At 44.8% G+C, this 21,880-nt stretch overlaps 1 protein-coding gene across 1 annotated transcript in view; it reads left to right on the plus strand.

The window, feature by feature from the left end:
- Positions 1–21,880, plus strand: part of SH3KBP1 (SH3 domain containing kinase binding protein 1) — a 324,512-nt gene that overhangs the window by 157,935 nt on the left and 144,697 nt on the right. Inside the window, exon 4 of the mRNA XM_081807974.1 lies at positions 13,744–13,847. Coding sequence (XP_081664100.1) covers positions 13,744–13,847 — 104 coding nt within the window. The remainder of the gene's footprint in view (positions 1–13,743; positions 13,848–21,880) is intronic.

Here is a 21,880-nt window from a genome sequence, read left to right on the forward strand (position 1 = left end):
CCTGCCTCCCATGCACACTCCCCGGAGAAGACCTAGCTCATGGTTATCTCCTTGGATCTCCACATACATACATTTGGATGAATCAGAAGATATTGCAGATATTCGACCATAAAATGTCAATTTCAGATAGTATGGCCTAATCCAAACACATAGTGATACAGACATATTGGTATTTAAAAAAAATACTGATGGGATCATAGTGTTTATTAAAAAAGATATTATATTATTCTGTATCCTAATTCGTTATGTTAAGTTGAAGAGAATCTTGGAGATCTTGCCATCCCAGTTCATTTAGAGCTATGCCCCTCGTTAATAGTCCACGTGTTACACCACGAGTAGACTAACCAGTCCCCTAGTTGAAGGACATTTAGGATGATTCTCGTTTTTCACTGTTATGAATAATGTAGCATTGAACATTTTGATATATCTTTGTACAAAAGTATAACTTTCTAAAAGTGGAACTCGTTTTTTTTTTTTTAAGATTTTATTTATTTGAGAGAGAGAGACAGAGAGAGAGAGTGAGAGAGAGAGAACACGAGCGGGGTGAGGGGCAGGAGGAGAAGCAGACTCCCCACTGAGCAGGGAGCCCGACGCGGGACTCGATCCCGGGACTCCAGGATCATGACCTGAGCCGAAGGCAGTCGCTTAACCGACTGAGCCACCCAGGCGCCCCGCTGGGTTTTTTATTTAAAAAATGTGGGGGGAAGGATTGGTCAGATGCCTCCCATCTCAGTTGGACTTGCTGACCTTACATCCTGTAGGGATACCACAAAGACGGGACCGCAGTGGAAGTCAGGCGGCCCTTCCAGGCAAACCGTGTGCAGTTACAATCGCTGGCATCAACTTCCCTCTCCCTTCATGGGACATTTGTGCACTCGCCACCCAGCAAGCACTAGGGACTTGCAGGCAAGGAATGACAGCACGGCTGACAAGGGCTGGGAGGAAGGGGTGTATGTGAAACTCTGTGGGAACAGGGAAGCCCAAGTGACCACTTTATCCCTGGTGGGGGGGGACCTTGTCGTGCCTTTCGTAAGTGCACTAGCTAGCAAAGGGAGAGAAATGCAGGGCTCGGTTGGAGTGGGGACACTGAGGTGGTGGCAGGCGTCAGCCTGCAAATGAGCTGTCCTGGCCTTCGTGGAAGGGAGTGTGGGCACTGAGCTCAGCTGAGCCAAGGCGCCAGTTGACAGAGCTCTAGCCAGCCGCTGACCTGGGTAATGAGAGGGCCCTTGGCAAGCGGCCTCCTAAAGGCTGTGCCGCACGGCTACTCATGGATCAGGACCTCTGATGTTGCCTCGTGTGGTTCTTTTGTCATGATGTGCTGCTCCAAAGCCTGTGAAACATTCCAACAGACAGAGTCCAAATGTCATGTTTACTGCTCTATTTTGTATACATAATTCCCCTCTTGCACCTTTGGGTTTCCTTGCAAACCATAGTCCTGAAAACGGGGATTAGGAGTTCCTAGCTTTTTTTTTTTTTTTTTTTAACTGCTGTGAAATCTCTTTGTCAGCCTGGTGAAGCCTGTGACCTCTTCTTAGAATAATGTTTGTACATGAATAAAATAAAATCCTTAGGAGGGGCGCCTGGGTGGCTCAGTCGTTAAGCGTCTGCCTTCGGCTCAGGTCATGGTCCCAGGGTCCTGGGATCGAGCCCCGCATCGGGCTCCCTGCTCGGCGGGAAGCCTGCTTCTCCCTCTCCCACTCCCCCTGCCTGTGTTCCTGCTCTCACTATCTCTCTCTCTGTCAAATAAATAAATAGAATCTTTAAAAAAAAATAAAATAAAATCCATAGAATTGCAAAGGAAACCAATTATACTGCAATACAGTTATCAAAATACTGCAAAAACATAAATAATACATGTTCTGTATGGATGCATTAAATAGCAAGATCCAGCAGTGGGTCTAGAAGCTATCATAATTTTGAAGGGTGAATGTAGATGATATTTCATGACCACTGCAGTGACCGGGCTGAGAAATGAAACGATCTACCCACTGGTAGCAGATCAGTGAAATCCACAGGTGCTGCCCATTACCAGTATGGCTGTTGCTTCACATGCATAGTGCACAGAAAAGCCAGATTTCAGTTAGAGGACAGTCAAATTAGAGGTACGATTTTCTTCCCACCCATGTTCAGGCCCCCGAATTAACTTTGTCCACGAACCCCCTGTTAAGAATCTCTGCTTTTAGATACAGAAGGAGGAATTGTGGGAATGCAAACCCCCTTTGCATCAAGAAAATTCATAAAACACCCAGGCTTCCCCCCTCTTGATTCTGATGGGGATGAGAAGGGGCAAATTGTATTAAAAACAAGTCAAAATAAGAAAAAAAAAAAAAAACCCACCATTTCGACTAGCTGCAATAAAGATCTTTCCCCTTCTGCCCCAAGAGAGAAATGTGGAATTTTCTGTCATTCCCTAAGTCTCCCAGGACAATGGCTGTTTGGGGTACTGATTTTAAGACCTGGGAAACTCTAGATTTGTTTGTGCTAGGTACTTTCCCCTTAGGATTCTCTCAGCATAGGCAAGGGAGATAGATGACCCCCAGCTGAGGGTCTCTCAGATTTTCTACACCTTTGCTACAACTCCTAGTGGGCATGTGCTCACGGACATTGCCCTCTCCCTCCTCTTATTCCCGCCCTCACTCCCCCCTTAACTGTAAAAGTTTGGGGTCTGATCTATTCGTCAGCAGCAAAGTTTGAGAATGCCTTTAAAAATAGATGCGTTAGAGGGAGTGTGTTGGATAGAAGGGAGAAATCTTGTTTATGCTCAACAAATAACTTATATTTAGAATCTTCCTTCAGTTTTTCCTTTGAAAATCTGTATTCTCATTTCACTTGAATGACTCTGCATGGAGCATTTAAAAGTAGATCAAACAAAACTCTATAAATATGTTGAGTTCTTTTGGGCATTTTGCCAAAATAAGCCTTGCTAAAGCAGAGAAAAGCAGTGTACTTTATGTATCGGATTTTCTCTTCTGAACATCCAGACTCCATCCCCCAGAGACATGGGGGCCTGGACTGGGGAAGTGTCCCCCTGCTATGGTCTGCTTTGCGTTGGCTCATTTAGATTAACGGGCATCCTGAAAGGCCAAACCCATCCCCTAGGACCAGCCTAGGGAAAGGGGAAGACCAGAAGGTTGTTTAGAGACATCACTGACTGTTTTTTCCGTCAGATTCCTTTCTCTTGTTCTGATGGGAAAGGAAGGATGGTGAAAAGAAAATTAGTTGCAGTGGCATAAATCATTAACACGGCTGCCTTTTAACAAGTTCACGAATGACAAGATAAGTGGAGAAAAGGGAGGGCATCAGGTGGCCGCAAACCCTTCTGTGAAGTAGGCCTGAACGTATTGTTCCAGTGGGAGAGGTAAGAAAACTGTGGTGAAGGCCACAAAGTGGCAAAGAGCATGAGGCAGTCACAGAACTGGGTCCACCAGGTTGGATGTCTCTCCTGTGTCGTGAGGCCTCGGACACTCTTTCCGTGCCTTAGTGCTATCCGTGCGGACCCCGGGTACATGGGCTGTAAATCCGAGCTCGTGTGTCCTCTCCGTGGCCTAATTCATGTACCATTTATATAAGATGGTTGAGCGCAGGGACATTATGGTGGTAGAAGTTCTTCATGCCCGTGATACCCAAATTACAGATGTGACTTCTCAGGGAATATCAGGTATTAACATTGAAAATATCCAGAGGCAGTATCTCTTTGTAGAAGCTCAGTTTATTTAATGGATGGCCCCTTTCTATATCGCACTAGCATTAGAAAGTCGATGTCTTTGATCATATGTTAATTGACTAACTTTAAGACTATCTTCAGTGGCTTCTTTAAAACAGGGCATTAGACTCCGCAGCCTGTAGGCCCGAGGGAGGACTAGATCAGGGATTGGTGTCCCGCCCTCTGCTTCTGCATCAGTGAGAGAGAGTGGGCCTTTGTGATGAAATGGCATCCTCATAACCATCATGAGGACTGTGTGGGTGTGGGGAGATGAGTGGCATTTGTTGAAGAAGGTATGCAAGAGAGAGCCGAGAGGTGTCAGAGCTGAAGGGACAGGAGGCAAACAGACATTGCCGCTCAACAGGGGTTCACATCTGCTGGGATGAGGGTGGGGCTGGGGCACAGCAGTGGCTGGCGGGGGAGCCCAGACCAGGCCGGTGGCTGGGTGTGTGCGTGTGGGTGAGTGAGCGTGAGCAAGCTCAGAAGACGGACACAGAGCCCCCTGGCCCCCACGGGCCCCTGCCGCCGGGAGGGAGACGGCCCGTCTGGGCTGTGTGGTCTGCGCCATCAGGCCAGGAAAAATGAGCTTGCATCCATAACCAGTAGGATGTGATGGGGCTCCTTGCTTTTGTACCAGCATCTGATCAGAGTAATAAGTAGTGAGGGCTACAGGTATGGAGCCATTTCTCTGGCTCACACCTCCCATTGTCTCCATGGACCAACCGCAACCAGCTGAGAACCCCCTTGACATTCAGCCTGTGACACCACCTTTCCGTCTGATTCGACTGGTATTTATTTATTTACTTGGAGAATAGGAACTAACTTTACTATTAACGTCATCAAAGCATAATCAGAAAAATGTAAGTTTCATAATGCACAATCATTATTTTAATAGGCGACTGTAATGATTTTTGAAAAATTATTACAGTGTATTATTACATGCTCTTCGGAAAAACAAATTGATGTACAGAAACATTTATGTGATTCTCTCTTTACACTCTCCTAATCCCCCTTTCCAAAAATACCACTGTTATTTTGGGCATACCCTTCCATACCCTTTTCTGTGCTTGCACAACTGTGTTCTTGTACACACACCCCTTCTTTCATTTATTTAATTCTGTCAGGCCTTCACATATTAATCGAATGTTGGATGACTCCATTTATTTATTAATAAACATTTCTTGAGCCCATACTCTGTAACTGGGTTCTGGGTGATAGGAGTAAATCAGAGTCCAGGCTGGAGGTTATAGAGGGAAGGCGGGAGTGTGTATGTGTTTACAATGTTGGGAGCATATTGCACACATTATGTGATTTGCTTTTTTAATTTAACATATTATGGACACCTCTTACATATCAGTGCATGCAGAACTGCTTGCTCGATTTAAAAGGCTGCTTAGTTTCCCGTGGCCTGGATATATGATGCAGCCATCCCCTCTCAGTGGACATTCAGGATGCTTCCTGTATAGATCTCTGGGCATATATGCATTTGCTGTGAGAAACACTGCTGCCCCCAGCCTTCTTAAATATATATCTCTCTCCCTACTTAGCTATTTTCTCTCTTCGAATGGGACAAAATTTAAAATCAAATATACGTAATTTCTTGCTCAGATATATCTTGCTCTGTCATTTGGTATGGATGGTTGACCGTGGACCATAAACTTAGAAGAAAGCATTTAGGAGTTTATCAGGCATTGTTTAGTAATATCACAGATGTTTCAGACTGCAGTGTTGGAGAATGTGACACTTTTGATACCATGGCAAGATGATGGGCCACCATCTTTCTCTCCCTATAGCTGCAACAATTCAAGGTGGCGTTGGCTTTTTCAAAAATTGTGGTGAAAGACCCATAATGTAAAATTAACATCTTAAACATTTCGGCATTGACTTTTAAGCATATGTGGGTGGGTGCCCTGTTTAACACCAGGTTGAGGCTTTAACTCTTTCCCTCCACCCTTTCTGTCCTTCTCCAGCGTCCCTCTGACTGTCTAAAAAAAATTTCCTTCCCCAAAACAGTGACCCACAGACAGAACGTGGAATAGGTACTCATTAGTTCATTCATCCATCGATCCATCAAGAATGGATTGAGTGTCTGCTCTAACAGGCCCTGTGCTCGGGGCTGGGGATGAAAGACAAGTGAAAGAGGGTCGCTGGCCCCCAAAGGGAGCAACTGAAACACATCAACTCATGATGAGAATGTGTATCTGCCTCTCCTTCCCTGTGTATATGATTCCTTCCATCATGTTCTTCAGACTTTTGTCTCTCATTGTCCTCTTTTGGGCTATCTGCCTGCTTCTAGGCTCCCTCCCCCAAGCCCACCTACACCCCTGACAGCAGCCGCTTCTCCCTACAGCACCGTTCTCATCACATCTTGTAGTCATTTCTCTGTCCAGAAACCTCCTCTGGGTAAGTTCTCATCCTTAGCTTGTCATCCAGAGTCCCCCAGAAATGCACCCCTAATCTGCCTTCCTGGTATTACCCTGGATTCCTGGAAGAAGTGGGCTGCAGACCACAACTTATTTAACGCATGGTCCTCATACAAGTTATCCAGCCTTTCTGTGCCCATTCATAAAAGATGGGACCAACATCCCTCACCTCACAGGGTTGGTCAAGAACTTGAGGGAAGGCATGTAACATGCCTACCTCGGTTCTTGGCACATGGCAGACACCTCATCAGTGTTTGGCTCCATCTCCAGCTGACTCAGTGGATTTTCCTTATGTGACTTTTGACTTTACCTGCCTCCCTTCCCAGCCCCCATGGCTCTGAGGCCCTCATAAATGGTTCCCTACTGATTCTACATTTTCCTCCTGTATTCTGGTGGGATTGGGAGTAAATGAGCACTGGCATAGCTATAACCTCTGTTCGGATGAACCTTCCCTTCGAAGTAGAGGCAGATGGATTTACTGTTTTCTGCCCTACAAAGACGTTGATTACATGCAGCCCTAAGAGAATCAAGGAGGCTCATCTCCAGGGACCAAATAGTGCTGCTTAATTAAATACCGTACATTTCCACTGTAACAGTCCAGCCACAGCCAGAGGGGTTTGGCAAGAAACACCCACAAGTTCCTCGTTTTTCTGGCATGCCATCAGCCCCTGAAGTGTCCTCCTCTTCCTCTGAGTTATGTTACATTGAAACAGGATGAGGAGTGGGAATTTTCCCAGCAAACGGTATGATGCTGGGTCCGGCAAGATCAGTCATTCAACTTTCTCTCTTCCCCAAATCCACTGGATGTTTCAAGTAAAAGGGGTGATTCTCCACAGTTATTAATTTACTTTGTATTGTCTTTCCATCTTGAAATAGGAAACCTGGCCCTTTGCCTAAATTGAGGTTTCTGACTCAAGAACAGCCTCTTCAGGCATCTGGAATGTGCTCAGTAAGTTGGGGAGTGCTGCACCCCCAGCAGTGGTGGCTAATGAATCATAGGCGAGACCGCCATCTTTTCCATCCCCCACTCTCCCAAGAGCACACTTTCAGAGCTAGAGGCTGTTTGGTATGACTTTTCTGAAGTTCTGTGAAGCAAAAATCACAGCATGGCACCATTCCCCTGGGTTATGTATTAGCCTAATATTGCCAGATGAGAAGAAGCTGAATGTAGAACCCATATAGCATGTTCCTGGAAAATCCCATTTATTTTTGGACAGCCGATCTGTCTAGATGTCTTTTGACCCTGACCGTTTGTTAGATTCGCCTGAGGAGCTCTTAAAATACAGATGCCCAGACCATTGCTCCGCAGACCATTGATAAGGGGTGGGGCCTGGGCATCTGTATTTTTCCTCCCCTCCTAAAATTTTTGTTTAGAAAAATTTCAAATGTACAGAAAAGTTGTAACAGTATTACAATGAACACCCATCTAGATTCCCCCATTATTAGCATTCTGCCACATTTGTTTTCTCACTCTCTCTGTGTATGTATATGTACCCACATGCACATGCACACACATGTGCGCACACTCCTTTTTTCCATAAACAATTTGAAAGTAAGTTACAGATATCGGGACGCTTGATCCCTAAATACTTTGGAACAAGGACATTCTCCTCTGTAACTGCAATAGAGTGAGCACATGCAGGAAATGTAACATTAATATAATGCTATTATCTAGTGTTGGTCCATATTCAGATTTCCCCAGTTCTTCCAACTTTATAACCTTTTAAAAACCCCAGTGCAATTAAGGATCACATTATATTTAGTTGCTGTATCTCTTTACTGTTTTTAAATCTAAAACAGTTTCCTAGCCTTTAAAAAATTATATGTGATAGTGACTTAAGAAAGGTTTTTTGTTTTTTTTTTTAATCAGGTCCGTTTCTGTAGACTGTCATCATTTCGGATTTGCATGATTGTTTTCTCACAGTAAGATGTAGGTGAAATGTTTGGGGTGGGAGCATTCTACAGGTGATGTTTAGTCTTTCTTCACGTGTCACATGAGGAGTGTCATTATTGACAATGTGAGCTTTAAGTCTGTCTGTCTGGTTTCTCCATTCTAAGAGGACAATTTTCCTTTTGTAATTAATAAATAATCTGTGGGGAGATACTCTGAGACTCTTTACGTATCCTAATCCCCAACAAGCTTTCACCCACTGGTTTTAGCAACCGTTGATTCTGGCCAGAATCAGTGGTTGCTATGATGCTTATAAAATGGTGATTGTCTGTTTCTATCATTTCTTTATTTATCTGTGGACATTCTTTTTTTCTTTTTGAGTTTACTTATTTATTCGAGAGAGAGGGAGAGAGAGAGAGAGAGAGCACGAGGTGGGGAGGGATGACAGAGGGAGAAGCAGACTCCCCACTGAGCAGGGAGCCCGATGTGGGACTCGTCGATCCCAGGACCCTGGGATCATGACCTGAACCAAAGGCAGACGCTTAACCGACTGAGCCACCCAGGCGCCCCTGACATTCTTTTTCTAAAGGAGAGCTTTGGCTTCTTGCCCTGTCCCTATCTATCTAATCTTATCCGTTCACCTAGCTAGGTAGCTATCAACCTAGCTACCTATTGAACTTACCAGTCTGGGCTCGTGAATTATTTTGGAAATGACTAAGTGATAATACAACCCTCAGTACAAGCTGTTACTGTCCCAGATTTGGCCAGTGGAAGCCCCGTCAAGCTGATCTCTGTGGGCTTTTGAAATTACCCCTCAAGTGTTTGAGCACTTCACTGATGTTAGCATTAGTGGATATTCTGTTCTCGCTTTGTGTTCTCTTTGCCCCAGCCCTAGAAGAAGCCACGATTCTGTGGAGACCTAGTTCTTCAGGGACTGCTATTTAGATTGTGAAAGCTCCCCAGGTGATTTCAATATGCAGCCAAGATTGAGAACTACTGGTTAGAGGCCTCTGAAGGGAGATCACCTGTTCCCACAAGGTGTTTTCTCCTTGTTATCCTCTGTCACCCGTTATTACCTGTAATTAGTGGCACTGATTTGTTACTGAGGTTTAGAGTTTTGTGGATAGCGTCCCTTGGTGATTTAGACCCTTGTAGTTGTGTTTTTTTTTTTTAAAGATTTTTTTTTTTTTTTTTATTCATGAGAGACAGAGCGAGAGAGAAAGGCAGAGGGAGAAGCAGGCTCCCCGCCTAGCAGGGAGCCCGATGCGGGACTCGATCCCAGGACCCTGAGATCATGACCTGAGCCGAAGGCAGACGCTTAACCATCTGAGCCACCCAGGCACCCCTAGACCCTTGTAGTTGTACTGGTATTCCGTCATAGGGGATATGAGATGTTAAAAAAAAAAAAAAAAAAAATAGGTAATGTGAGTGTTGAAAGTTTTCAGTTGACCCGAAGACTTTTTTCCACCACTGCATTATTTGTTGTTACATTTTTGTGGTCATTGAATAAATTGGCCTAGTAAAGTTTTCACATGCTGTAAGACCCTAGAAGGCACTAAAATACGGACGAGTGTGCTGTTTCTAAGGATGGGTCACGGCACCCTCTTCAGTTTCTGCTCTGTCATTTTTAGAGAGTGTGAGTGTACTTCCAGCCAGTTTTCTTTCATTAAAATATCCAGCAGCTATAAGGAAATGCTCCTGATTTGTGGTTTTTCACTTCCCGGTTTCACATCTTAACCACGTCCCACATTGGCCCAGTGAGTCCTTTCTGCAGTCTCAAGAGCCATAGCTGAGAGTTCTTCAGAACAGTCAGACGTGGGGGGCAGTGGCTCCAGACTTGCATCCACTTTCGAGCTGTAAGGCCTCTGGTAAAACACTCAATCTCTGTGTCTCTCCTTGCTTGTAAAAAGGGGGTTCGGCGTGAGGATTAAGTGGGGTCATACGTATACGGTACTCAGCAGTCTCTGGCACACAGTAAGTGCTCAATAAATGCTAGCTGTTGTTATTTTATTACACAAAGCTGGTCACGAAAGTAAGGGCAGGAATGAACGAGGCCTAGTGTGGGCATTGCGAGCGTGTGCCTTGGCGTCCGTGTGCCCGTGTTTTGACGTGTGAATGCATGGCCAGGCATGTGTAGTGTGCAGCCACCGTACACTACGGCCGTGGAGACCCGTGTCCGTGAGTCTGTGTCCGTGAGCACATATACATTAGCATGTATGTCCGTAAAACCCGTGTGTGTTACTTCTCGCGGTTATGTCTTGGGAGGTAAGTGGTCCCACCTAGAAAACACACAGAGTGACAAAGGACAGTGGCAGTGGCCCTGACATGAAGGAGGAGGAACATATGTCCTCTTCTCTTTCTAGTTGTCCTGATATCAATTTGTATTGTTGGCCATGATCAGCAAATGCATTTAAATTTCTTTCAAGGCTCAGTTTATTCCATAGAAAAAAAGCCCAAAGTAATGTGTGAAAACGAGTTCAAGCGGACTGGGCTCTGGGTATGAAGATGGTAGCTCAAATTCAGTGATGCTAAGCCACGGCCTTGGGCAAGTCATTCTTATTTTTCTCCAGTTTATGCCAGCTATTGAAAGGAGATGACATTGTTGTCTAGGCACCTCCTCAAGGAAGGTCAAGACTGAGTAGTAAACATCAGTGAAATGCCAGGAGGGGGAAAAATGGCCAATGATATCCTTAAACTCCCTTAAATTTCGGATGGACAGAGGCACCTGAAACGCAGTGTCTCCTGATGTCGGCCACCCACCTTGAACTGGGTTTTAGTTTGGGTAGATCTGGCAAACAAGACTGGAACGGTGATTTGCAGAAGTTGAGGCCTGGAAAAGCAGCGGTCAGGGAATTGGGGTGAAAACCTGAGGCTGTGTTACACAGTGGTGCAAGAAGCAGTTGAGTACAGATTGCAGAGAATGTGGGATGAGATGTGAATAGGATTGGCTCATCCAGCATTGGAGGAAAGCTCTGAACTCAGGCCAAGGAGATACTGCCGCTCATCAGCTCAGTGTCCTTGGATAAGTCACTGAGCCCCGACGCTCTCATTTGCAAAATGGTTGCTCATTCTGGCTCCTTTCTTTTTCTTTTTAACTCATGTGGTTGGCAGGATGAGATTGGATGGTGGATACCAGAAGTGCTTTAGAAAAGACCACAAAGCTATCCCCGTGCCACAGGAAATCACTATTTCTGCCCGGGGTCAGGTCAGGTGGCCTTTACGGTCAGCAACATCTGCATACCTCGCTGTGGGACTCACTTTTCTTGGTCCTGTATGTGGGTGATGTGTTTGATAGGACTTTATGCCACCAATGAATTAACCTTCTTAGAGGTGTTTAAGAACTATTGATTAGCCTGGCAGACAGAAACTAGTAAACGTGTCATTCTTCTGATACCAGACAGGGCTTTATAGAAGTCTGAGGCAGAGATTTGGTTCAAGAGAAATCTGATTATCCTGTTCCAGGTCCTGAGTCTGCAGTGTTAGTCTATCCGTGAAGAATACATCACTCTCTCTTTCACCATTTGCGTAACATCAGGTTAGATGCTGCTTTTTACAGAGGGTTTTGTGCAGACACGAACTTATGTATAACTGCGTTTTATGATTTCAGCCAACACTGGGGCTTCAGATGTTATTTTCAAGTCACTTTGGTCAGGACTGGTGGCTTCTGTGCTTGTGAATGTTAGGTTTCAGAGATTTTTCGTGTTTACTCGTTCTGTGTTCGGATTTGTACGTGCAGAGCTTGCTTTTAATGTAACATCTAGCAAATAAATCTCTTCACAATTTAGAATTGAACTTTGTCTTAAGGGGCACCTGGGTGGCTCAGCCGTTAAGCGTCTGCCTTTGGCTCAGGTCATGATCCCGGGGTCCTGGGATCAAGCCCCGAATCAGGCTCCCTGCTCCGTGGGAAGCCTGCTTCTCCCTCTCCCACTCCCCCTGCTTGTGTTCCTGCTCTCGCTATGTCTCTCTCTTTGTCAAATAAACAAATAAATAAAAGAACTTCGTCTTAAGAGGTGTATGTGGGGGCAGGGGAGTCATGGTGGGTGCCGAGATCGCTTCGTCGTCATCTTGACCTTCTGAGCTAGAACGAGGAATCTGTACCCTTTACAACAGAGTGCTGGATTTGCCTCCCATTGCATCGAACGCCATGGAATCACGGTAGAGTTCTTGGCCCTGGACTGCCACTCTTCCTCATTCCCCACCGGGGAGAAGCCAGCTGGGATGCGCCCTCAGTGCCCGGGAGAGCCGGGCCCTCCGTGGGTCGCCCTGTGCCACCTGCAGACAGTGTGGTCGGCACCTGGCAGTTGGCCCGAGAGTTCTGCATTTGTTCCCATTAGGCCCAGGTGGCTTGTGGTTTTGCATGAAGCAGTGGAGTGTATTTGTATAGTTGCCAAAGATGTGATCAGACAAGCTATTGATTCTGAACTTCTGCCCCCTTTCTTCTGTTTGACTCGGTTCTTCCGTAGTGAGGTTCAGGCAGAGAAAAATGGAGCGGAGTGAACTAGGCCACTGGCTTTTGAAACATATTGATCAGTGAGCCCATCAGATGTAGCAAAGACCTTCCCCTTTGTATGATGTCATGCTGCACGGGGGCCTTAATGCGGCCTGTGATCACTCCTGCAGGGATTTGCTTTCTCAGGGAAAAGACTAGAAAAGGAAAAGAATCACTGTAGGCAGTATCCAAAAATAATGTCAGCATTTCTAAATGTGTTTCCTTGAAGTTGTTGATCCCTTTGGTTTTCTAGGCCATGTGGTGGCAGGAGGGAACAATGTGAGGTGGTCAGCCTTGAGCCACAAACTTGGGAGCAATGCGGGTCTTACTTCTTCTCTGCTATCCACCTCTCCCTGGCTTGGGCCTCCGCTGCTGCCTGTCTGTCTCCCTACCCCACCCCCATCACACATACCACATGCATGTTCTTTCTGCCCACAGTGCATGTCTGTGGTGTGGACAATTGCATCTGTACTTGAACCAGCTCTAAGCCAGGGCCTCCCCGTTGGGCCGCTCTGGGTGAGCGAGATGCTGTGACCTTGAATGTCCTCCGGTCAAGTGAAATGTGGTCCTGGCTTTTATCTTGATTTGCCTGGGTTGGTTCTGTGTGAGCAGCCAGGGATCCTGCTAATCGGTCCCCTGGAACTGAGGGAAGAGGACCGAAGTGGATTTGTTGAACCCCTTTGGGGCATTTGAAATGGCACCAAGGGCAGGCTGAAATCTAACTAGCCTTTGCTTATCAGGCCTGAGTTCCAGCATGTTGAAAGGGTGATGATTAGTCAGAAAAAGGCCAGGCTACTTTATCTTTTCCTTTGCACATTGGGGAAAATTTCCTCTGCCTTGCTAGCATTAGAAGCAGACCATTCTTTTTATTCTACCACATCACATCAGCTTTCATCAAAAATCAACAGCAACAAATACAAAGCCCCATCCGTGGAAAAGCGTTTAAGGCAACACTGCTCCAGCGCTTCAGGGGTGGGGTTTTTGCCTTCTGCACCAACGGATCGGTTTCTCATATCCATGCCTTTCTGACCCAGCAGCTTTTAAAAGACCAAGAAGCACTGCTCTGCTTTCTACTGCCTCTCTCTGAGACCAGGGCTGCCGTGCCTCTAGCCATGTCCCAGAGAGCATATCTGAGACAAGTCAGCTTAATTTGCCTGCATGCCTAGGAAGCCTCACTTTAAAATCGAATTTTGAGACAAGAGCTGCATCTCAACAATATTTTGCTTTCCCCATTCAGGCGAGCGAAGGAGGCGCCGCTGCCAGGTGGCGTTCAGCTACCTGCCCCAGAACGACGACGAGCTTGAGCTGAAGGTCGGCGACATCATAGAGGTAGTAGGAGAGGTAAGCGTGCCAGGCGGGTGGGTGGGTGGCCTCGCGCGGGCGGTCAGGATCCACCCCTGCTTGGCCTTGCTGTGGCGGATGTTTGAGCTTAGAGAGACCTTAGACACTATCTGGTTTCTCAGAGACAGGAATGCCGCCAAGCCCATTAGGAGCAGGTGTGGGCCATCTGAAATTACAGTCTTTCTCACACAGTGTACAAGGGCTTCAGAGGTCCCGGCCCACTGCCACAGCTGTTCTCCTCTGCTTCAATTGCCGGTAGACTCTGGCTCTCCAGAGTGACCCTGAGCCATCTCTAGAGGGTAAATTCAGTATTCATCGTGGGGGACACTGTGGATTCAAAGGGAAGGGAAAGAAGGGACATTTATAGAAGACTAGTATGTGACAGGCGTGATAAGGTTCTTTACACATTGGCCCATTGGGTGGCCCATCCCAAGCACTTTGTTTTGTGGATGAGAAAAGAGCCTCAAGAGATCCCAGAAGGAAAAAAAAAAAAGAGACAGACCCTAGAAGAGTCAGGGCTGAGGGTTGGAGCCAGGTCCACCTGGCTGGAGACCAACTGTTCTCTCCACTGCCCCGCATTCCCTTATTGCTGCTCGGTCCTGGCTACTCGGGGCCAGCCGTGCTGGTGGAGTGGTCCCAGGGTCCTGGGATCGAGCTCCACATCGGGCTCCCTGCTCGGCGGGGAGTCTGCTTCTCCCTCTCCTCTGCTCCTCTCCCTTCTGCTTGGGCAATCCTGGGCTTCAGACTTAGAACCTGATCATTCATCCTGATTCAACACTTGTGTCTGTGTATAGAAATACAGTTCTCCGATAGCTTTGGTTTCCTGAGTACCATTTGGCCTTAGAGAAACCCATGGTTTACAAAAAAAGGAAGCTAGAAGTCAAGGAGGGGATTAAGTGAACTGTGACGTGGGTCCAAGTAGCAGGGCTGATGCTAGCCACCAGGTTCTCTGATGCTCGTACAAACATAAAGTGAGCATGCGTCAAAGTTTTATTTAACTCATTAACGAGGGGATCTCGTTATGTGACTAATTTAAAAAAAAGTTAAAATTTTGGTATAATTTGAAGTGACTTTAGCTAAAAAAAAACAACAGAGAACAACAAATAAACATTTTGCAATAAATGATCATGAAAAGTTGTAATATATATCACATATGAAATTATACTAGGAAGGTACTATAACAACAATAAATGGTAGATAAATCTGCCATAAACACAAATCCCACAAAGGGAAAGAAAAATCTTTACCATGAGGAAATGTTCCGCACTGCTATTAATTAAATAAATGCAAATTAAGACCATAATGGGTCCTGCTTTTGAGAATCCTAAGAAAACATTTTACATTAAGACTGTTGGTAATACCGAGAAGTGGTGACTTCGTATGTCTTTATGATCCTAGTATGAAGCTATTTAGCAGAGTATGGCAAGAGCTGTAAAAATCTGAATTAACATCCTTTGAGCCAGTAATCTCACTCCCAGGAATTTATCCAAAGAAAATGGTTAACAGAAAAAAAAATAAATGGAACACGTCAATTGCTTGTGATAATGAAAAATAAGAGAGAGAACAGTTATATGAATTAAGTGATAGTATTCAACTAGAAGATTGTGAAGACATTAAGATGGTAAACCCAGAGGTCTTTAAATCTGTATTTATTACAATACTGTGCGATGTAATTTTCTGTTAAATTCTGCTAACCTGAGAGCTTTTCAACAGCAGGGATCTGGTTTTGATCTATCTTTACTTACGTGGTACCTGGAAGAGTGCCTGAAACCTAATATGTACTTTAATAAACGCTTGCCGAATAAGTAAGCAAATAAATGGAAGTATGAAAAGATTTTTTTGCAAAATAAATGAACAGATCAGGACACAAAATTGCATCTACTAGGACACAGCCACGTAAAATACATCTCCGCGTGTGTGATTGAAGACCGGAAGGGAACGAGGATTGAAAATGGTTGTGTCACAGAAGATAGTTTTTCCTTTAATGTTGTAATAATGTTTTATGAAATACAAATCAAGATAAGGAAAATTATTAACACATTTCTGGGAGATAGTGGCCACCCTCACCTGCCCGTTGGCTGTAGGGAAAGCGGGCATGGGTCGCTGAAGGAGAGGAGGGATCGCAGGTGTTACTCTTCGTGCCGAGATGACGTAGGACGTCCCCGCCACCAGCAAGACCAGTGTCCTGTTCAGTCACCGCCGGTTCAGTGCCAGGCTTCAGGATGGGCTTGCTTCCCAGAGGAAAAAGGAAAACTGTGTAGCCTAGGATATTTATGTAAAACAAAACATAAAGGTTGGCCTTTTAAACCATATTTAAAAAATTATATTATCAAAAATGAGTTTTCCCATTATGTCTGTTTACTTATAATATTGCAGATATTGGGGGGGCGCCTGGGTGGCTCAGTCGGTTAAGCAACTGCCTTCAGCTCAGGTCGTGATCCTGGAGTCCCGGGATCGAGTCCCGCGTCGGGCTCCCTGCTCGGCGGGGGGTCTGCTTCTCCCTCTGATCCTCTCCCCTCTCATGCTCTCTGTCTCTCATTCTCTCTCTCTCAAATAAATAAATAAAATCTTTAAAAAAAAAATATTGCAGATATTGGGCCATTGTCACTGCATAATATAAAATATGCCTTTTTATAATGGATGTATAAATGCCAGTGGGTATTTTCTCATTCCACTGAAAACTAAAAATAAACATCCCAAATCAATAAAAACTCTTCAATCACAGGGACAGATTGAGGTAAGACCATAGTTTTAGCTTTGCAAGACTATGAAACCAATCAATCTATTGGGCAATAAAAATATAATAGGTGATATCATGTATGTGTGTATAAATATGTTATATTCTTATTGATTGATAGATCGATCCTACAGTATTGCAAAGCTATACACACACACAAATGCACACACACCAACTACCCCAAAGGAACAAAAAAACCCAGACAACTCTTAGGAGGATTTTGGAGGTATGGACTGGTTTTTTGAAAAAGGTTGAATCAAGCAGAGAATCTTAAAACATGATGTTTTATATATATTAATTAAATTAGATATTATCTTATTTAAGATAATTTTTTCAAGATTTTATTTATTTATTTGACGGAGAGATACACAGCGAGAGAGGGAACACAAGCAGGGGGAGTGGAGGAGGGAGAAGCAGACTCCCCGCCGAGCAGGGAGCCCGATGTGGGGCTCGATCCCAGGACCCTGGGACCATGACCTGTGCTGAAGGTAAATGCTTAACGACTGAGCCACCCAGGCACCCCTAATTAAGATCATTTATATCTTATTTAATTTTGCCTGAAAATATAAAAATGTACATTCATTTGCCATTTGTCACCATAAGCTCATAGGGTCAAGGCGTTTTCCTTAAATATGGGTTTGCTGGTTTGAGTTCCGTCCTCTCTACATCCATAGTGCCTCCTTCATGATTTCCATCAGTTTTTTTAAAATGGATTGACAAGAACACAAGGGAAGCAACCGGAGTACCCAGTCCTTCTAAAGAAAGGTCTGCAGTCCACTGCCCCCATCTTTTCTGGATGTCTCATCCACACCTAATTTGGCAGCAGGTTTTTGTTTTTTTTTTTAACTTTCACATCGTTCACCATTATCCCTTGTCACCACTCACTTTGTCTTCACACTTACCTATTTTTTGAGCCATGTAACCACCTGGTGGGCTAACAGAGCAGCGGGCTTACGCAGGTTTGGGTCGACGCAGGCTGAACCCCATCTGGCAGGAGTTGACGGCCAGCCCCGAGCCCTCAGCCTGGATGGGTCTGTGCAGGGTGGCTGGGAGAAGGAATGGGGAGTGCAGAGCTGTCCGGGCTCAGTGCACCTGGCAAAGTCACCTTCCTCATAAAAGCATGTAGCGTGCACCTGCCTCCTGGCTAGAGACAGGGACTCTGCTCTCGTCGTTAGATTCATCTTTGTAAACCTAAAGGAACCGGGCTGCCAGTTTGAAAGGAAAAATAGCAGACTGAGTTCTTGGGGTTTTGTTTTTTTTTTTTTTTTAAGAAAATCACTGTAAATACACACTTGTGTCATTTTTGTCCAGAGTGGCAAGGACTGATCAATGCAGGTGAAATTGTAACCATAAGATCAGAGATGGCATATAGACAAGCTCATCAGGAGTAATGGCATTTGAGGGCCTCTGGAGTTTCAAACCTGGCTTGTTGGCTTATTTTTTTTGAAAAGTGCATTGAAGCCTCTTTGTTTTCCAGTCTGTTTTATCTGGAGCCTGGGAAAGGGGCCACTTCTTGTGTTGGCTGAGCTTGGTCTCAACCAGTCTCTCTGAGTGGTAACCCAAGGAGTATTCAGAGATTCTTGCTTTTATTTCTTCCTTGTGGTTTGTTTTTGAGGTATTTTTCAATGGTCCCTAGTCAGGCTCGCTGGAGATCAATGGCGAAATTTCAGATTTAAAGCCTGACCTGGTCTTAAGAGTTTGCAAAGGTGGTAACTTGCACTTTTAAGAAACTCAGGCATCTTCTTGTACCCACAAGAGCAGATTTGGTTCCCTCAGCTCGAGTTAAATGAGCTGTTGAAATTCTTCAGAAGTTTAACTCAATCAGACAACCTTTGTGGGTACAGATGGGCAGTTATAATATTGTGAATTATATTAAGAACTATATGTATCTGGTCTCCATCCCATTTCTGACACAGAGCTCCTAAAACTCTTGGAATTTCCTGAAAGAGTGATAAAGGTGTCTTTAGGATAACGGGGTAACTTTCGAAACACCTAAGCAAAGCAGTCGGTTGCTAGTGGAGCCAATGGTGTGGTTAGAGGGTTGGAACTTTCAGTCCCACCCACTGACCTTGGGGAGGGGAGAGGGGCTGGAGGTCGAATCAGTTGCCAGTGGCCAGTGAGTTAATCAACCACGCCTACATAATGAAGCCTCCGTAAAACCCCCAAAGGACAGGATTCAGAGAGCTTCTGGGTTGGTGAACATGTGGAGGTGCGTGGAGAGTGGTGCCTGGAGAGGGTATGGAAGCTCCACGCCCTTTCCCCGTGCCTTGACCTGTGCATCTCTTCCATCGGACTGTTCCTGAGTTATATCCTTTTCTAATAAATCAGTGATCTGGTAAGTAAAATGTTTCTCTGAGTTCTCTGAGCTGCTTTAGGAAATTAATTGAACCCGAGGAGGGGATCCTGGGAACCTCTGATTTGTAGCCAGTGGGTCAGAAGGATAGGTGACATCCTGGACTTGCAACTGGCATCTGCAGTGGGGGCAGGGAACGGAGCAGTCTTGCAGGCCTGAGCTCTTAACCTGTGGGATATGCAGCTGTCTCTGGGTAGAGAGTGTCAGAACCGAGTTAAATGGTAGGACACCCAGCTAATGTCTGAAGAATTGCTTGTTGATGTGGGGAAACCTCCCTTGCCCCCCACACACATTGAAACTGGGTCCAGGGACCCCAAATAGCAGGTCATCCTCATTTCATTCTTGGTGTAAGAACTTCAAAGACTTGCCTTTTGTTTTATGCTTGCCCATGAGAAGTGCAGTTCATTTAAAAGCTAATTAGTTAATAGGTAATCCAAGCATACCTAAATTCTTACCCATCAAGGCACCCCTTGCTTTAGAAGGGTTTGTTATCTTTTCAAAAAAAGAGATAACATTAATATAAAATTTTGTTTATTAGAATGTGATAATCCAAAGAGCTTGGGCTGCTCTACAGTCATTTCTTCCAGTGATTTTGGGTAGACATGTCTGATGATGTAATTTGCAGAGGTGACAGAGCATGTTAAGGAGAGGGAAGCCACGATTAGAAGAAAAGGTGATTAGATTAGCATCATCAGCCCACAAAACAGACTACAACTGTATAAAAGCAACATATTTGCAAGTTGAAATGTATTTATAAGAGATTTGCATAGCTATGGAATTTATCAAATATTTGAGTGCTTACTCTGTGACAGAAACTGGGTTCATAGAGATTCAGAGATTTCGTGAATGGAATCTGTCTTGAAACATGTTCAGTATAGTTAAGGAGGGTAAGATATGCACAGCTAAGAAGCTAAGTAAGAACCCTAGATGGTACGAGAGTGGCAAACGATGGCATTGACAAATGAGGAAGGAATTTAAAAACAAGGGCACTCAGTGAAGGTGAAGAAGACGCTTCCTAGAACAGGAAGAATTTCATCCCCAGGCACGTGGAAGGTGAGAAGTATTTGGATTCCTTCAGCAAGCACAGGGTATATCGTGTAAGGTGCTGGGCTAGTCTGGAGGGGGGAGGACAGGGTGTTGGTACAGCCCTGCTCTGGAGTCAGGGATGACCTGCGAAGCTTCCGCGGCAGGTGTGGAGTATGGGAAGCAGAAGCTGGTCCCAGCAATGAAGTGTGGATGAGATAAGTGACGGTACCTCCTACACTGAACTTTTTTATTTTTAAAGATATTTTAATTTTATTTATTTGTCAGGGGGAGAGAGAGAGAGAGAGAGCACAAGCAGGGAGAGCTGCAGTCAGAGGGAGAGGGAGAAGCAGGCTCCCCCTGAGCAGGGAGCCCGTTGTGGGACTTGATCCCAGGACCCTGGGATGCTTAACCGACTGAGCCACCCAGGCGCCCCTCCTATACTGAACTTTTAAAGGAATACCCCCATTTGAAGGTTTCTTACAAATGGGTTTTCTAAGATTAACACAACCCTCATGGATAATTTTCTCACTTGTGAATAGTGGCGGGACAAAGCTTCAGGATCTTGATTCATCAGAAAAGTTATCTTGTTGGCTTGATTTACTCTTTGCTCAGATTTTCAAGTTGGAGTAAGAGTAAGGCCTTAGCACAGAGTCATTTAGGAATTTGGGGACCTGTAGACTAGCCTGTAGCAATTTTGAAGGACAGGGCTGTCAAGCGTTGCTGAAGGATGTCGAGAAGGGCCCTACCAAAAACCCTTTCCACTGTGAGGCAAATCATGGATGTAGCTCTGTCTCATTGGGCAGAGTTTGCTGAAGTCTTAAATAGAAATTGTATATGTTTTCTTCAATCATTTCCCTTTGAATTACTCTGCAGATTTCTCTTTTGAGGGGCCCCTTTCATGTGGAATAGGCTTATTCTCAGAAGAACGAGGGAATAAAAAGTCACTTTCCTATGTATATGGAATGTTGTGGCCTTGCCAAAAAGAGGTAATCAGACAATGAACTACACAGGAGTTGGGGGAAAATATTGGCCCCGGCATTTAGGACCTAGATAACACTTGTCTATTTGGCACAACCAGCTTTCATGTCCCCAAATCAACAGGGATGGTTATTTAAAGCAACTAAAATGGAAAATAATGTAGGTGTTTATGCCTTTAGGGAGTGGTTCCCTTAAAAATCTTTTTCCCTAATTCCACTAATAGAAAAAGATGTTTTCTAGAAACAATTTGTATTTTTTCAGCAATATTCAAAAGGTAAAACTATGTGTTAGAACATTTACATGAAGTTCTAGAAAAGGTGAAATCAATCATAGGTGGTAGAGATCAGATGAGTGGTTGCTTGTGGAGGTGGATTGACTAGGAAGGGGTACAGGGAATTTTCTGGAGTGATGGAAACTTTCTGTATATTGATAGAGGTGTGGGTTACACAGGTGCATATGTGAAAACTGATTGACTTGTACTGTTAAGACGTGTGCATTATATGAATTATACCTCAATTTTAAAAACTTTTAAAAACTAAGTATTTCTCTGGCATTCAAAAAATTTTGAAAATACTTTCCCTTACCTCTCAAAGATGGGAAAAAGGGCCAGTATGGAAATTCTCATTTAATTACTTCTGAATAAATTTTTTATTGAGATATAATTGAAATAAAGCACTGTATTAGTTTTAGGCATACAGCAAGATGATTTGATACATGTATAGTATATATTGTGATGTGATTATTTTTTTTTTTTAAAGATTTTATTTATTTATTTGAGACAGAGAGAATGAGAGACAGAGAGCATGAGAGGGAGGAGGGTCAGAGGGAGAAGCAGACTCCCTGCCGAGCAGGGAGCCCGATGCGGGACTCGATCCAGGGACTCCAGGATCATGACCTGAGCCGAAGGCAGTCGCTTAACCAACTGAGCCACCCAGGCGC

The sequence above is a fragment of the Leptonychotes weddellii genome, chromosome X (genome assembly GCF_054177405.1).
Source record: "Leptonychotes weddellii isolate Sample4059 chromosome X, ASM5417740v2, whole genome shotgun sequence".
In the NCBI taxonomy this organism is placed as follows: domain Eukaryota; kingdom Metazoa; phylum Chordata; class Mammalia; order Carnivora; family Phocidae; genus Leptonychotes; species Leptonychotes weddellii.